The 16,518-nt window shown below is 32.7% G+C and overlaps 3 protein-coding genes across 3 annotated transcripts; 2 read left to right on the top strand and 1 right to left on the bottom strand.

Annotated features, from left to right (window-relative positions):
* Positions 1–936: 936 nt before the first annotated feature.
* On the top strand, positions 937–4,340 carry Elp2 (elongator complex protein 2). Its single transcript, XM_040725660.2, has 4 exons — positions 937–1,485; positions 1,637–2,719; positions 2,788–3,090; positions 3,160–4,340. Exons 2-4 carry the CDS (start codon positions 1,707–1,709, stop codon positions 4,298–4,300), a joined length of 2,457 nt encoding a protein of 818 aa, XP_040581594.1. The 5' UTR covers positions 937–1,485; positions 1,637–1,706; the 3' UTR covers positions 4,301–4,340.
* A 132-nt stretch (positions 4,341–4,472) lies between these two features.
* On the top strand, positions 4,473–6,260 carry LOC121129953 (uncharacterized). Its single transcript, XM_040725662.2, has 3 exons — positions 4,473–5,453; positions 5,511–5,779; positions 5,853–6,260. Exons 1-3 carry the CDS (start codon positions 5,142–5,144, stop codon positions 6,073–6,075), a joined length of 804 nt encoding a protein of 267 aa, XP_040581596.1. The 5' UTR covers positions 4,473–5,141; the 3' UTR covers positions 6,076–6,260.
* On the bottom strand, positions 6,091–9,077 carry LOC121129952 (liprin-beta-2). The gene is made up of 4 exons (XM_040725661.2): positions 8,170–9,077; positions 7,870–8,108; positions 7,363–7,816; positions 6,091–7,270 (listed from the first exon to the last, which is right to left on the bottom strand). The coding sequence occupies exons 1-4, from the start codon at positions 8,369–8,371 to the stop codon at positions 6,495–6,497; spliced, it is 1,671 nt and encodes a 556-aa protein (XP_040581595.1). The 5' UTR covers positions 8,372–9,077; the 3' UTR covers positions 6,091–6,494.
* Positions 9,078–16,518: the final 7,441 nt, after the last annotated feature.

Here is a 16,518-nt window from a genome sequence, read left to right as displayed (position 1 = left end):
CATTGAAAATACTCAAATTAATTAAGAAAATTTAAAAAATAATCAGAAAATACTTCTACTACATGAACTAATACTACATGTTCTAATAATTATAATATGAATGTTTCGTTGTTGTCGAAAAAGATCCTGATAACTCTAATTCTATTTCTCTTGGATTCTTCAGACTATATCAATCCGGTTAAGAAAAGGTAATTTACAACGTCTCATCATAGCAACTTTTCGGGGGGCCCCCCGAAAAAAAAATTACTCTTATTATTGTCTCTTGTAACCTTAGCATTATTATTATGAATATAAAAAAAATAATGTGTTATAAACTTCAAATAACATACCAACATATATGCATCTAACTAATTGTGTAGATGAGAAGTCCACATGTTGTCGAAAAAATAAACCTCGAAAATATTTCACTGAACAGTTAGTCTCCAATTTTATGTCCAAAACGTATACATAGTTTTGCGACATTTCTTTTAAAAATATTGAAAATTGACGTTTGATGGGAAAAAAATTGGGGGGGGGAAGAGAGAAAAATTATTCAGAAAATGACAGATATTTGAGTTAAACATCAATTTTTATTTGGTAAATTTATATGCAAACCAATCTCCAGACAAATTTCTACAAACTTTATTCTATATACTAATCCCATATTCTATTGGAGGTTCATTTTTTTGCCCCTGAAATAAACGAAATTGCAATTTTCACCGATTTCTTTTTTTGCCCCTAACTTTTTTGATTTGGCATAAATTTAGAAAACGTAGTTATTCGTATGGTTGTTGTTTGAAACACAAATCTCTTTTTGATAAATAATTCAAACCCCTATCTAGTCTCCATGAGCTGCAAAAAAACGGTTTTTGTGTTTTGGGCATAGCATAAGCCCCCTTATATGACACCCCAGTCTTAGCACTCCCGAGCTTAAAAGAGAGACCCCTGCAAAATTTTAGCCCCTTAGGTTCAACGGAGTGGGAACGTGTAAAGGACATCTCCACACACAAAATCTCTTTTATATATATATATTAAATTATATTATTTTTTTCAGCTTATGGTAAACAATAAAGATCAACATACAAAAGCGCTATCTACAATAACAAGCCGTACTATTGAATTGAAGACGCAGAGAAGGATAATCATTTTTATATCAAAAACTCAACTTACTCCATTTTTAGCGAATAATTATTAAACTAATAAAAACTGTAAAAAAGTTACATCTATTAAAGTTTATTTAAGCTTAGGATTTAAATTAAATCAATTTAGCATTTAACATACCTAGATGGCGCATTTTTATAAACATAACATTCAAAAGAACGGTGACGTCATATTATGAAAATGTGTGATAATTTTTTAGAAGTTTGAGCCTAGAAGAAATGGAATAATTCTGAGTTACGGGCTTATCCAACAAATATATGTGATTTGACCTGATTTGTGTTTCAACGAAATTCCACACTCAATAGAATATTCATCCCAGGAACCTATTTACACCCCCTGATTAAGGTATTTTGGATTATTCATTATTTGTGAATTGTAACGTATCTAAATTATTAATTAATAAACGAATAAGTAACCATAATTAATATTGTCTTGACAAATAACTTAGTAAAATAACCCAATAGGCAATAATGTATGATTTTATTATACTGTATAGGTAGGACTGATTGAGGAAGGGAGTTAGAATTACTAGTTGGATTGGAATCAATTGAGACTTGACAATCACAATGAAATTGGATGAAATTTATCACTCCTCGAATGTGAATCGCACTCCGAAATGCATGTCATTGAATGGAGACTTCATGCTCTACGGATCCAGCAACGCCATTGTTCAAGCAAAGATTGGGAACAAGAGTATTAATGTGGTGTCTGTCATATCTGGAGGTCACTCTGAGCGAGTCAATTGCGTGAAATGGATCGATGAGTCCCGTTTTGTATCTGGTTCATCAGATGGATCCATTGTCCTCTGGGAGAGAGCGGGAGATGAAAAGACATTTAAGATCATGAGTTCTCTTAAGAATCACTCCAAGTCCGTCACGTCCATCTCTGTTCTCCTTCTACCAAGTGATGGCTCTATTTTGATTGCCTCTACATCTGGGGATTCCACACTCAAAGTCTCTCATATAGTGCCCAGTAATAATGCTGATGAAAATCCAGAAGTCGTCTTCTCTCTTGACTTCCACACTGGATATGCATTGGATGTCAAATTAGGAAATTTATTTTACGAGGAAGGGAAGTCTGTACCCTGTTTGTTATATAGTCGAGACGATTCCAAAATATATTTGCACTCGTGGTTTAGCTCGAAAACCACTTTTGAAAAAGATCCTGCACATGTAATGAAGGGACATGAAGATTGGATACAAGGGATTGACATTTTCTCTGACGATAAAAGTTTGAATTTAATTGCAACGAGTGGGCAAGATGGGTTTATACGGATATGGAACATTTGTGTAAAGGAAGGTGAGACAGTGAAGGATGACGGTAAAATAAAACAAAAACCTGAAGACAATGTAAAAGTTGACAAAAATGAGGGGAAAGATGTCGATGGGGATCCGTCAACGAATAAAGATTTATTTAATTTGGACGAAAACGAATATGATCTTACATTGGAAGATAAAGTCGCACTAAAAATGGAGGAAATAATTATTAAGTGTGGGGACGAACAAATCCAATTTACCTTATCCCTTGAAACCATTTTGTATGGACATGAAGATAAAGTGTATGAAATTCATTGGGGAAAGTAAGATTAATCCATTAGATTCTAATAAACTATATTATATAGACTTACATCATTCTTGATTTTAAAAGGTCAAAATCCACTCCAACGCTCTTATCATGCTCCCTAGACAAAACCATGCTCATTTGGGAAGCTCCACAAATTGGAAGTGAAGATAATATTTGGATTGAAAAAATGAGGGTAGGTGAGATCGGTGGAAACACTCTAGGCTTTCTTGGGTGTCAGTTTGGTCGTGATGGAGAACACATTATTGGATATAGCTTTAATGGAGCTTTGCATTATTGGTACGAAGAAGACAATAGGTGGAATCCAGGAGTAGCTGCTGGTGGACATTTTGGCCCTGTAGAGGATATTGGTTGGGAGCAAAATGGAAGGTAGAGTATGATTTTCTTTGTAAAACCAAATTTCAATCCCATAATTAATTTATATCCTTCCTTATCTAGTTATTTGTTGAGTGTAAGCTCAGACCAAACAACACGGATTCATGCACCATGGCAAAGTTCTTTTGGAGTCCAATGGCATGAAATTGCTCGCCCCAATGTTCATGGACATGATTTATCCTGTTTAGCCGTTCTCTCCGATCACAGTTTCGTTTTGGGTGCTGAGGAGAAGGTTGTTCGTGCATTCCAAGCAACTAGAAATTTTTTGGTGAATTTGAGTTTAATCACAAAGAAAAATCTGGATCGCTCTGAAATTAGTCGTTTTGCACAGGGAGCCTCTGTTCCATCCCTTGGATTATCGAACAAGGCGGTGTTTGAGGGAAGTAGTTCTGTCCCTGAAAACGAAGATACCAAGCACGTTAAAGATCAATTTCCTGAATTTTATTTTGTTGATTCATCGTACTCAGATCCACCACCTGAAGAAACATTGATTCAAAATACACTTTGGCCTGAAATTCGCAAATTATATGCACATGGTTATGAAATATTTCGACTAGCCTCTAATTCATCAGGCTCCTTAGTTGCATCAGTATGCAAAGCAAAGCAGGCTGAACATGCCTCAATCATTTTATGGAATACTACCGATTGGTCTCTGAAGCAAAAGCTGGAACACCATGGACTTACAGTAACTGCAATGGATTTTTCTCCTTGTGATAGATACCTCCTTTCTGGATCGAGAGATCGTAGTTGGGCTTTATTCGAAAAATCTGAAGAGGGTTCATTCACTCCAATCAGTTCACCTTCAGTAAAGGGCAAAGGATATCCTCATCAACGTTTAATTTGGTCGGTTGGTTTTTCTAGGGACTCTAAATATTTCTTCACCACTTCCAGAGATAAGAAAATTGCAGTATGGAAAGTTCTTTCTGAGAAAAAAGCGGTAGAGCTAGTGACAATTTTATTAATGGAGGATTCTGTTACATCTGGTGTATTTGTTCCTCATGAAGGAGAAGATTATGAGATCGCAGTTGGGCTTGAAAATGGAAAGGTTTCTTTATTAAGCTTCAGTAATAATGAATTAAAGATCGAATATACTTGTCATCCGCATCATAAAACTGTTAAAAAGCTTGTGATGAGTTCCAATGGTCTCTTGGCGAGTTGCAGTTCCGACAAATCTGTTAAAATATATAACATAAAAAATATTTAAAAAAAGTCAGGAAATAAATAAGGCAAAAGCGGATTCTCAATTGTGTGATTTGTCATGTTCATTTTATCATTACTGTCCAATGTATTTTTTTTTTTTAAATGATTGAAATCTGTTTTGATAAATGCCTACGTTGTGAACAATATCTGATCTTGTTAACGCTCACTGCTAAACTGCATCATTAGTCATGACTAAGAATTTTTGTAATCCATAAGAACTGTAGAAGTCGTCTAAAATTAAATCAATACTTCGATTCTTTGATTTATTAAGGTGTTTTAGTTCAACGGTATCTGATATCTACTAAGGATATTAGACACAGGGAAGATAATTTGACGACTAAATGGTGATAGGGCAAATACTTTCAAAGAAATTACTAATGATTATATTAGCAACTTTGAATAAAAATACAAAAATCAATATTGGATTTGATTCTAATAGGTAATTTACTCTGTTCCTAATTGACAAAAAGTACCAATTTTTTTATTAATTTATCTTTGAAGTACCTCTCCCAAAACCATGAACTTAGTGGTTTTTATATTATAAATATGATTGTATTCATCGTGTTAATTCAGTATGTTTCCATTAAGGATTTAGAGTTCAAATTTGAACTTAATTCCCCTTTTAAGTACCTAGTTGTAGGTATTTTTATTAATTGCGCTACGTTCGTTCATATATTGAATCTTTGATTTGAAATAGCTAGAGAACCTGAATTTCCCGCCCTGGATTTGTAATACATTTTGGTAGTACAACGGACAATTTGAAATACCGAATACGGGGTATGGATTAGCCTAACTGACACTTTCCCTTGAAATCCTATATACGAAGAATATTCTCTATTTAGAGCATGTCTGCAACGGCGACCAAGGTCAAACCGGATCTCGTCTGCAATGAGAAGCAGAGTTTTCGCTTAATTGAAAAGGTAATCCTGTCCTCCGTGGCACAAATATTCCGTGCTCGAGGTTACTTCTCCTCTTATCCATCCGAGGATATTTATGAATCTCGATCCTTTGGTTCCCAATTACTTTTGGATACCTTTAAAAAAGAGGCCGTATCCAGCCATGAAGAAATCAAAGAAGTCGTGGAGCTCATCAAGGATGCGATGGATGCTGTCAGGAAAAAGTATTTGAATCAACTTATTCTCAGCTTCTATGAAAAGGTAATTCATTCATTATATAGTGATTTTTGATGACCTCCTTATTTTTGGGGGCACTAGTCCCCTGAGGAACCCATCGAGAACTATTCCTTCTTCTTTGGATATGAAAATGATAATTTGGACATGTCCGTTTCCTTCACAGAGGAGGAGACCGTCTCACATCGACAATCTTTAAATAACACCAAACAAGAGCTCCAATCAACGACAGTCTCAGTCTTTCAAACACTCAAAAATACCCTGGAAAAAGTCATGAGACAAAAAAAGTTAAAATCCGGAACTAAATGGACATACACTCTCAAATATTATGCCCATACTCCCAAGGACTATCAGTTAAGTCTATAATATATACTCCTCCTTTGAGGTATGTTTAAATAATAATCATTACCACTCATTACTTTTTAGCATACCCAATGATGGCTTCTATCGAGTACAAGAAAAGATCCCAGAAAGTTTCTTTAATTTGGGGTATGAAGAGAGAAGCGAAGTTGTTAATACAACATATGCCCAAATGGCAGTTAAAATAAAAACGAAGTATGACTTGGATAAGGGAAGTACCACAAATGGAACTGTGATTACTGGGGACCTTGACTATAGTTGTAGTCTCCCTGATGATATTAATAGATAGAAGACATTGGCTTAATTTTTATGTATTTGTGTTAAATTGATAAAAATTAGACTTTTGGATTTATTTCCGAAAAAAATACATATATCTTGTTCATAACAAAAAAATAAAATTAGATTTCAGCTCACGTACTGGTGATAATACCTACATATATATATATAAAAATATATTTAGACCAAAATTATAAATTTGTGCAATATTATATTTTTTGTTTCCAAAATCTTTATGGAATTAAATTTTTTACAATCATAAAGAACATTAGTGATGAGGACCTTGGGAAGAAATAAAAATAGTGATAGGCACTGTAATAACATATATCATATAGTACTTATATAAACTGTTGATATATATATGTTAGCTACTCTTGAGTGATTGAGATACTTGTTAAAAGGCACCATGATTAGCAAAGGACACGAGAAAGACTATGTCTTAATATTATTAGATTTGGTAAATGGACATAGCAAGTCATCGTAATCAAAAAGACTTTTTGATTTTTTCCTCTTTAACGAAAATTGTCCAGCAGTGACTCGGCTAGGAAATTTTGCTTTAGTAGTAGGAGTAAGGGGTTGGAATTCTGACTTAGATATACGTTTTTCTTGCATAACTTCCTTTCCAACTAGTTCTTTGAACCTAATAGATAAATGGCGACGTAGTAGAGTTTTAGAGCTTGGAATAGAGAGTATGGATGCAAGAACTTCATCATCAAATCTTGATTCATAAATGAAAATCCCACCATGGATTCCAGAGCCTCGGAGATTAGGTGAATATTCACTCAAGTCCACCTGCTTAAGCCATTCCATAACTCTGAAATTTGACCATAAACTAACAGCCTCTGGATCATCCTGAATAACTTTATCTCCTTTGAAAGCGGATCTTCGAGCAAGACAATTAGGGTCAAAGTTAGCAAGTCTAAGAACCTGAATCCCTCTTTTAAGACTGAGATGATGGAGTTGATTACTAATTTTCATATAAAAAAGGTCATCTATCGTAAGCATGTTGAGAACTCTACCATCTATCTTACATTCCAAGAATATCTCTTTATACTGTGGAAGACCTACATCATCAAGCCATCTTAATACCCACTGATTATCCAGTTGCCCTTGAGTATCATTTTTGGTAACATCAACTCTCGCACTCAAGGCCAAATAAACCTTTTTCCTATGAAGTGGATTCTTCATACCAAGTTTTGCTTCATATTCTAAACATCGTGAAGAAACACTCAAATTATTTCATGTAATATGAAAAATGTTTACAATGCTTTAATTTATAATGCAAAAAGTAGTTTCTTACCATTTATATTTAAAGAGGAAAAATTCTTTCCATCAACAATACATTTACGAATCTCATTGTTATACATTGACAGACCCAATGTTTCCATCCAAACACATAGGGTATCAACATTCCATTCCATGAATGGTTTTCTTGAAAGAAGCTGATTAGCGATGGAAGGAAGAGTTGTGGAAGCAATTTTTCCCTCAAGACGTCCACCCACTGTTGCTCGGATACCACCCCGTCGAAAGGGTTGACGTGTATCATTGAGATTGGGAGAGTCTTCAAGGTGCGAGCCCGAGTTACTTCTTTTCATCTTTCCAAGTATTTTTTTGATACCCTTAGGAGGAAGTTGAATACTACGATCCATGTCATCCTGCGGAGAAATGACACGATGAACAATGTGATTATTGTTGATGACATTTTCGGGGATATCAGGGGATGATTCATTGGATTTGCTGCCATCATTTGTTTCCTATAAAAATAATTAAATATGATTTTATCATTAATAGCAAAACTTAGCAGTACTTTTTGATTAAAATGCAATGGATTAAGGTTCTTTTGTCGGAGATCATAATTTTCCTTCTTAAGCTGTGCGATCTGTGAAGTAAGTTTGAGTTGATTCAATTGATATTCCGTTTTGATGCGATCCAGTTCGGATATTTGATTCGTGAGGTAGGAGTTGCTTCCCTCAGAGCGAGAATTCTTTCCTTCAATTTCCGCATCTCTCTCTCGAAGGAGACTTTCAAGCTCCTTGATACGCTCATCTAAAACAAAATCATTAGTAAGGACTGGAATGAAGGAAACAAGTGGAGGAAATGTGTTCACTTTGCTTATGGATGCGCGTGTTGAGTAGAGAGACTTCCAGTCGAAGAGACTCTTTTTCACTCTCAGACGAAACCAGTCGCTCCTCAACGCGATCCTCAGGAGTTGGAGTGGGGAAATCGAATTTAGCTCCCTGTATAATTCCATCCATCTGCTCCAAGGCTGCTTCCAGGAGTTTGGAGGCCTCTGAGTGTTCATCCGTCATTTTGTGCGAGTTCTTCCTCCTTAGTGCTTGGAAGAACGATCAACGAACGAAGGGTCAAGAAATCCCACCTTTGATGTGACGTCAAAAAAGAGAAATCCACCAATCAGAGCTCTTCATTTAGCAACAAGTCTCCTCATTATATTTATATTCATATCGTATAGGCTGGATGAATAAAGAATCCACTTCAACTTAGGTCGTAGTCAGATGATGAGCTGATCAAGACACTCAGGATGTATACCTATTATTTACCTATCCATACCTACCTACTTCACTTTTCATACAGAATTATTCTTCAATCATAATACGCTCTCGCTCTCTAACCCTCTTATTTGTTATTTACAAGGCCTAATTTGATAAGCATAATATAATATCTTAATTAATTTAATCGAATTCAATTAAAATGAAAAAACAAGAGAATCGATCCCCATTAGTGTTATTAACTTATCTCAATTACTAGGTATATACATATATGAACATAATATACTGAGTCTCAGCTATATTACTATGTTATTTTTCAACTTATTTTTTTATATTTTTTTTGGCAAAACTAATGAATGAAAATATTCATAGCTTATATATTTTTAAGATTATAATATAGGGAAAGAAAGGTAAATCGTAGATGGGCATTCATGATTGGGAAATAGCAAATCGTAGGTATTACATTGTGTAGGCCGTTATTTTATTAAACGAATGCTTGTTTGTGACCAATATATTATATAAATATATATATGTTGTTTAAAATTGCAACTAATACGAGCAAATTGTATAAGATGAAATTTCTTCATCACAAAAGGTATAATTTAATTACAACATGCAGGGGGATCCCCCGAATTATATATTTTTTTTTTGGGGGGAGGGGGCAAGTTTATTTTCCATAATTATGATTTTTTTAATTTCTCGATTTGGGAGGGAGGGAGGCTACAGCCCTCTTCCAGCTTTTTACTCGAATACTTAATTTTTTATATTTAATTTTTCAATTTTTTTTTTCAAAAAAAAATATTTGAAATTTAGTTATTGAATTTTTTCCCGAAAAACATTTTTTAACGGTAGATTTTTGAAATTTAAAAAAAAAATGAAATTTTTGGAAAGAATTATGGACTTTTAAAATCTTTTTCCAAAAAATTTAATTGATTGTCAACAGCATAGGATTTTTTGAAAAAAAAATCATTTTTTGTAGATTTTCTAAATTTTTTTCCAAAAAAATTTAAATTTTAAATTAAACTTTTGAATTTTTTTTTCAGAAAAAGTTAATTTATTGAGAACAGCTGTTGATTTTTGAAATTTAAAAATTAAAAAAATATTTTTGACAATAAGTAGAATTTTTTAATTTTTTCTTTCTAAAAATTTTATATTTGAAATTTGTTTCCAAAAATTTAATTTTTTAAGTATAGCTAAGATTTTTTAAATTTTTTTCCGAAAAATTTAGTATGTTAAATTTAATTTTTGAAATTTTTCTCCAAAAAAGAGTATTTTTTTGAGAATTAGTGGATTTTTTGAAATTTTTCTCCTAAAAGTTTATTATTCGAAATTGTTTTTCAATAAATTTTATATTTGAAATTTTTTTTTCCAAAAATTTTAATTTTGGGTTCTTCTTTAAAAAAAAATTAAAAAGCTAAGCCTTCCCAAAAATATAATCTTGCAACGCCCCTGACATGGTCATTCTAATTTCCAACTATACATTGATACTACCTCACATCTAGAATAATGCTACATAATTCCCAACACCCTATTTGAACCAAATGAATCAAAGCTAATTTATTAGTTCATTTGATAGAATTTCTAGCAACTTGGATTTGTATGGATAGTTTCAGATTCGTTACAAATTATGACTATTCCTAAAATATAAACTTATTATCAGCTGTATAATTTTATTTCACTAGGCTTTAATAAGAGAATATACCATAGCCTACCAATTCAGCAATACATATAGCTTGTAACCCCAATTTATTTTTTCTACTTTATGACTTGAACGCTGAACAGAACACTAAAAGTTAATTTAATTGCAATCATAAAGAGTTTTCAAATTCTAATAATACCTCATACGAGTGAAATAATGAGCGTTGCTCATTTTTTATTGGTTGGGAGTGCGCTTATTACTTTTAAAAAACGACCAAGAGGGCACTCACAAAATTATTAACTGAGCGGGAGCATAGTCAGGATTTCTTGAGCGAGCTAATGCTCTGGACGATTGACATTGGAATATTTCTTGCCAATGTCCTTGTTTATTTTCTTCTCCCCCATCCCCCTCCCTTGTCACAGTTGATCGTAGCTGATCTAATGTAACGTCATGACAGCACAGCTGCTCTCCTCCAAATCATTCTTCAAATTGTCAGGGTTACCATTTTGATTTTCTTTTTTTTAGCATGCCGAAAGTACACTCGATTTGCATCACTAAGTACACTTTAGAGTCAGACTATAACTCTTAATATTCAACACTTCTAGTGGACAACAAATTGTGTCAACACGACCACTACCTATTACAAATAGTAATCACTTGGGGTTTTGTTTCGGTAATTTGTTTTAAAGCTCTACTTATGTAAATGGGTAAAATTATTAAATACAGATTTATTTAAAATTTAGGCCAAATCTAATTTTTCAAAGGCAAACTGCTTAAAAATAAGGCCCATCTTTCAACACTACACTGGACCCTTACGTTCGGTACTATATCCGCACGTCTGCAATAGTTCAATAAACCGACTACATTGTTATTTCTTAGATCAAAATTGTTAATGATATATATGTGGGAGCACTATGATTTCATACATACATATATACAGATACACTTTGTTTTATTAATATTTTATATTATCAAAGAGGAAATACAGACTGCCTATCTTTGACGTAGAGGAAACAAATTATCAATTATAATTTCTCATCAAGTTGGATACTTATTCAAGGAAAAAGTGAAATTGTAATTTAGAAACTATTGATGAAAGAAACACTGTTATGATTTATTTTAGCAATAATGGATTTTTGAGATATATATAATTACGATTCTAGGACATATACTCACTGGACAATTATTTCCCAGACAAATACTTCCTGTGTCATTAACGTTACGTTCAGTGATGAACATTCTGTGTACAATGGACATGCTAAAAAAGAAACCAAAAATAACATGGTATCACTGACAATTTGAAGAATATTTAGTAAGAGAGAAAGAATAATGTTCATGACGTTTCATTAGATCAGCTCCAATCAGTTGTTACGAGGGAGGAAGGAGAAAAGGATATAAATAAGCTAATACTAATTTCTCCGATGTCGATCCCAATTCTATACGGAGCCCCACAAGGACTTACAATTATAACTCCACAACAAATCCTCAGGGTTACTCTCCGTCTTTTATGGGTGCTAGTGATGTGACTAGATTCAATTTTATTCCAAACCTAATTGAACATTAGTGTGTGATCATAAAAAACGGAGCGTAACCCTGAGGATTTGTTATAAAGATATAATTGTAAGTCCAAGCTGTACTAAGAGTTGAATTGGTGATCGACATCGGAGTCATTCTAGCCAATGTCCCTGTTTACATTCTTCCTCCCTTGTCACAGCTGATTGTAGCTGATCTAATGACACGTCATGAGCATGATTCTTTATCTCCTCCAAAGCATTCTTCAAATTGTCAAGGTTACCATGTTGATTTTGGTTTTTTTTTTAAATGCCCATTCTACATTTGATTTGATTTTCATCATTAATCATTATATATTTGAAATATATATAAAAAAAGAAACCCCCTTGTTAATGATATGGTGAGGAACACTTAAACGAAATTAATTCCAGTGTTCCCTGGAATGACAAATCTTGAGATTAACTTTGTACGTACTTCTAACTCCGTCTTGGAAAGGAATTTCAAAGACGTGATATATTCCCACCATTCTCCATAACCAAAAAATAGTGAGCTGTGCACAAAATTCATGAGTGACAGCCTGCTCTCATTACTAATCGCTCATTAAAAATTTTCTACAAAAATTTGAGAGTTTGATTGAGCATGAGAGGCTGCTAGAGAGTTCTTAAAAATGGGGGTAGTGAGTGAAAGTGCCCTAGGGATTTCTTGAGCGGCACTAATTTTTTGTCAATATCCCGGAAAAAGTACAGATTCTTATCCATTAATTCAATGTATATTCACTTGCCCTAGTTTAATTTTAATAACCTAGAACGTCATCTATTTCAAGTTATCGAGGTTTTACTGTATTGTAAACATATTGAACATATGAAGCTTTCTTTAATTATTCAAAAGTTCTTCTTCATGAAAGACACGCCCAATAAACTTCTTTATCTCTATGAATATACTATTATAAATGATTAGGTCTTGCTCTTATGTTGACACGCAACATGTATAAATTACTATAATGCAGATCGTGTATGAGCAACTTTTCTGTTCAATGAAATAATAATTCATACTACTATCTCTCAATGCCAGGCAACGAGAAGGGAACGTGAAGATTAAATATTTAGGGATTAGAAAAGGAAAAGCAGTTATTGCATGTCCTCTTTCATCTGTTTTGTTCATTATTTATTAGTGATGAATAAATATCGTGTATATTTTGGGGATGTTAAAAAAGAAACCGAAAACCTCAAAATGGTAAGCCTGACAATTTGAAGAATGTTTTTGAAGAGGACAGTTTAGCTGTCATGACGTTTCATTAGATTAGCTACAATCAGCTGTGAAAGGAAGGAGGGGGAGAAGGAAATAAACAAGGACAATGGCAAGAATTACTCCGATGTCGGATCAATTCTACTCTGAGTCCAAGACGGACTTACAATTATAACTCCGCTAAAAATCCTCAAGTTTATTCTCCATCTTTTATGAGTACACACGAATGCTAAATCAGGTTTTAATATAATTCAATTAGTGGAAAACGAAGCTCATTACTCAAGAATTAAATAATAATGACAACTACTTAGGAAAAGAAATTCATTCTTCAGATTACCAATTCTAACAACACGGGCCAGCTATAAAATTCACAGGATTTATATCAGTATATTTTAATTTAAGTTATAGAACACTTTGCCGAAAGCCACATTCCCGAATGATAGTTTGCCGAATAACCACTTTATCGGAAAAAAATAATAAATATATTTGATGTTGATTCATGCTGCATCGATACACCTATATCCCAAGATGGTCTCTGACTCTCTAATTATCAAGTTGGCTTTTTATTGGAGTAGAATCAAACTTTTACTACACAAAGAGCAAAAGTCCTTGCGAAAAGCAACACGAAAAATATTAAACCAAACTACACCCACTGGTAGCAACCATTTACATTCTTCCATCCATACTCCTAAATACAACTAAATGAGTGTGAAATATCTTTTATCTCCCCAGGATTATGGATGGAAGAATGTAAATGGTCCGTCGCACTCATTTAGTTGCAAGACGGTGGTTTACTGCAATTAGATCGACCCAAGCAGAATTATCTCACCAGGAGTATGGATGGTAGTATGTAAATAGTTGCTACCAGTGGGGGGTTGTTCATAAATTGGATAAAAAGGGTGAATTCAGTTTAAAAACTGAAAAATTGTCATGCCTGAATTTTGTTCAACTAAATTCCCTACTAATGCCATATAATCAAAATTACATTTTATCTCAATTTTAAAACTGGTAAATGGATAACATTGTTTAGAAAATGATTTAATGATATTTTGTTTCTTTTGTATTTTTCTTTAAGTACAAGTTGACGAAGATTACAATACTAGTGACGAAAGGGAAAAAAGTGACTAGGAGATTTTAAATCCACAATATCCATGGCAATTGTCTTTTTAATTTTTATTTAAATATATATTTATAAAGTTTATAATACAATATTACAAAGAAAAATATGGTGAGATTGGCATTGTTATAATGCTCTTATAAAGGGGTCTGACCTCTCCTTCCTAGCGAATTTTTTTTGCTAGTTTTCGTTTTTTATGATGTCCTGACATAGTACTATACATTGGTGCAAGTTTTGTCCATGTACCTTAAAGAAAAAGGCTATTTTCATGGGGGTGTGGAGGCCAGACCCAGTAGGGAGTGTTAGAGTGACAAAAAAAAAAAAAAAATCAATGTTCTATGTGACATAAGTAATTTCAGGAGGTCAAACCTTCTTTACCTTATGTGGTGAAATCTTGCGTGGTAGGCTCCCAGACTATATGCTTACTAAGATATTTGTATCATTTCATATAATTTGTTATTCCTTTCCAAAGCTTCAGGAACAAATGAAAAGATGGATAATAAGAAAATATGTCAACTCAAGGCAGGTTATATTTCCTGTCTAGTTTTTAATGCTCAATCCAACATTTTCTCTATTTAATCATTATAGTCTATACAAACTAACTCTCTTCATTTATATAATATAGCTATTAATATACCTAATATAATAGTTACAATAAATGTAAATACTTTATAGAAAGATACACTTATTATTATTTAAATATTGTAATAATATAATTAAATGTTATATATACATATAACTTTTTATAAAGTTCACACATTACGAAATAAACGCATTACCCTTTTCTTGGTTTTATATCTTTTAAAATTGGTGTAATATGAATGGAATCATAATTACATAGTATTACAGCATGAATCATCATCCAATTTATTTAGTATTTTTTTTCAGGAAGTGTCCGTTAGGTAAAACGGCATTCGGCAAAGTGGCTTTCGGCAATAATGTTTTCAGAACTGTGTCCACCCACTCATCATTTATTAGGTCGTTGTTGTATTAACTTCTCCCTATGAAGTAAGTATTCTCGCCTATCTTTGGTGTCAATTGTTTTAAAAATGAATAATAAAAAAAATATATATGAATTTAAATATAATTATAATATTGTCCCTACACTAATTCTAATTTACGTGTAGAAGATTCTCCGCTTTACAGCAGTAAATCACTTTATCTCCTTACTCCCTAAAAAAATAAACAAATAATCATCATCATATAACAAGCAGCTGATATTTAAAAGGGTCTTAATTCAGTAGTACCAAGGCTAATAGAAATACAAGGTTATACCATAACTAAGGGTGATAATTTTGGTAAGAATAGAAAAGCGTGCGAAGAAAAGAGAAGAAATACTTATGGCATCATTGATTAAATAATATACATCTTCTTCTATCAATCAAGAACGTTATCATTCCCGCCTTTATTATTCAATATTAATATTATATTATTAAGGTGTAATATCGCCGGATATTACTACATAATTAGCTTTTCCTCTAAATTTTTAAGACATATTTATTTCTAACATTTTTTTTATTACTATATTTATTGTCTAATTTTATGATTTTGACATTTACTTTATTATTAATAATTAGTTAGATCTCATCGGTAGAGATATATCTATCCTGTGCACAATTGTATAAAGCAACTTCCACATGAAGAAGAGGGGTGATTATCTTTTTGATTAAACTCCACGTCTCGCTTGTGTCTTGCAACCTAAAGTTATGACATATTTAACTGGATTCCGATGTCAGAACAAGAAAATATTATTTGGATCAATCTATTATTTCAATATTCTGTATATATAATTTATTGTTATTAGTTATAGGATTCCAATTGTTTAATTTTGTATTTTTAACATAAATGTATGATGTTTTATTTTTTAGTATGTAGATTATATTTAATTAAAGCCTTCTTTTTTAAACCTGGAACTTCAAATATATTTCGAAATACTCTACTTTGTCGTTTCATTAGTTATTATTCTGAGAATATGGTTCATTATGAATTACAATTTCATGGAGTGTGACGTTCTCAAATCTACTGGAACGGATAAAAAACGTCTAAGTCAATTATACGTAGTATATCTTCATTAAACATTTTGCTAATAAATACTTTCGTTATACTCTCAAAAATCATAATAAAGCAGGCAGATGATAATGACATCAGTATTTTAAACACTGATACCATATGTCATTCCCCCCTTCTCCTTGCACGCGTTTTTCTCTACAATATTATCAACTTTAATCATAACATGTTTACGACTGATGTTTAACTTCCATCACGCTTTTAATATTCCCGTTAAAGTAGATGAGTGGTTGCAGGTTTTGTCAAAATCTGTTTTTCTATCCCAGCAATCGGTACAATTCTAGCAAGCCCGATTATATGATGGTCTAACCTTGTATTTCTATTAACCTTGAGTAGTAACATATGTCTTGCTCCCACCTTCTCATCGCA

Source organism: Lepeophtheirus salmonis, chromosome 14 (assembly GCF_016086655.4).
Source record: "Lepeophtheirus salmonis chromosome 14, UVic_Lsal_1.4, whole genome shotgun sequence".
NCBI classification, from domain to species: Eukaryota; Metazoa; Arthropoda; class Copepoda; order Siphonostomatoida; family Caligidae; genus Lepeophtheirus; species Lepeophtheirus salmonis.
The sequence above is the reverse complement of the archived record's forward strand: the minus strand, read 5'-3'. Positions and strand labels throughout refer to the sequence as shown.

What these genes read in the sequence shown, in the direction of transcription:
- LOC121129952 (XM_040725661.2), bottom strand. Translation starts at nt 8,371, where the DNA reads ATGACGGATGAACACTCAGAGGCCTCCAAACTCCTGGAAGCAGCCTTG. An exon ending in CATTGCATTTTAATCAAAAA is followed by an intron (nt 7,817 to 7,869) that starts GTACTGCTAAGT and finishes TTATTTTTATAG; the next exon opens with GAAACAAATGATGGCAGCAA. An exon ending in TTCCTCTTTAAATATAAATG is followed by an intron (nt 7,271 to 7,362) that starts GTAAGAAACTAC and finishes CACGATGTTTAG; the next exon opens with AATATGAAGCAAAACTTGGT.
- LOC121129953 (XM_040725662.2), top strand. Translation starts at nt 5,142, where the DNA reads ATGTCTGCAACGGCGACCAAGGTCAAACCGGATCTCGTCTGCAATGAG. An exon ending in TTCTCAGCTTCTATGAAAAG is followed by an intron (nt 5,454 to 5,510) that starts GTAATTCATTCA and finishes TGGGGGCACTAG; the next exon opens with TCCCCTGAGGAACCCATCGA. An exon ending in CATACTCCCAAGGACTATCA is followed by an intron (nt 5,780 to 5,852) that starts GTTAAGTCTATA and finishes ATTACTTTTTAG; the next exon opens with CATACCCAATGATGGCTTCT.
- Elp2 (XM_040725660.2), top strand. Translation starts at nt 1,707, where the DNA reads ATGAAATTGGATGAAATTTATCACTCCTCGAATGTGAATCGCACTCCG. An exon ending in TATGAAATTCATTGGGGAAA is followed by an intron (nt 2,720 to 2,787) that starts GTAAGATTAATC and finishes TGATTTTAAAAG; the next exon opens with GTCAAAATCCACTCCAACGC. An exon ending in GGTTGGGAGCAAAATGGAAG is followed by an intron (nt 3,091 to 3,159) that starts GTAGAGTATGAT and finishes TTCCTTATCTAG; the next exon opens with TTATTTGTTGAGTGTAAGCT.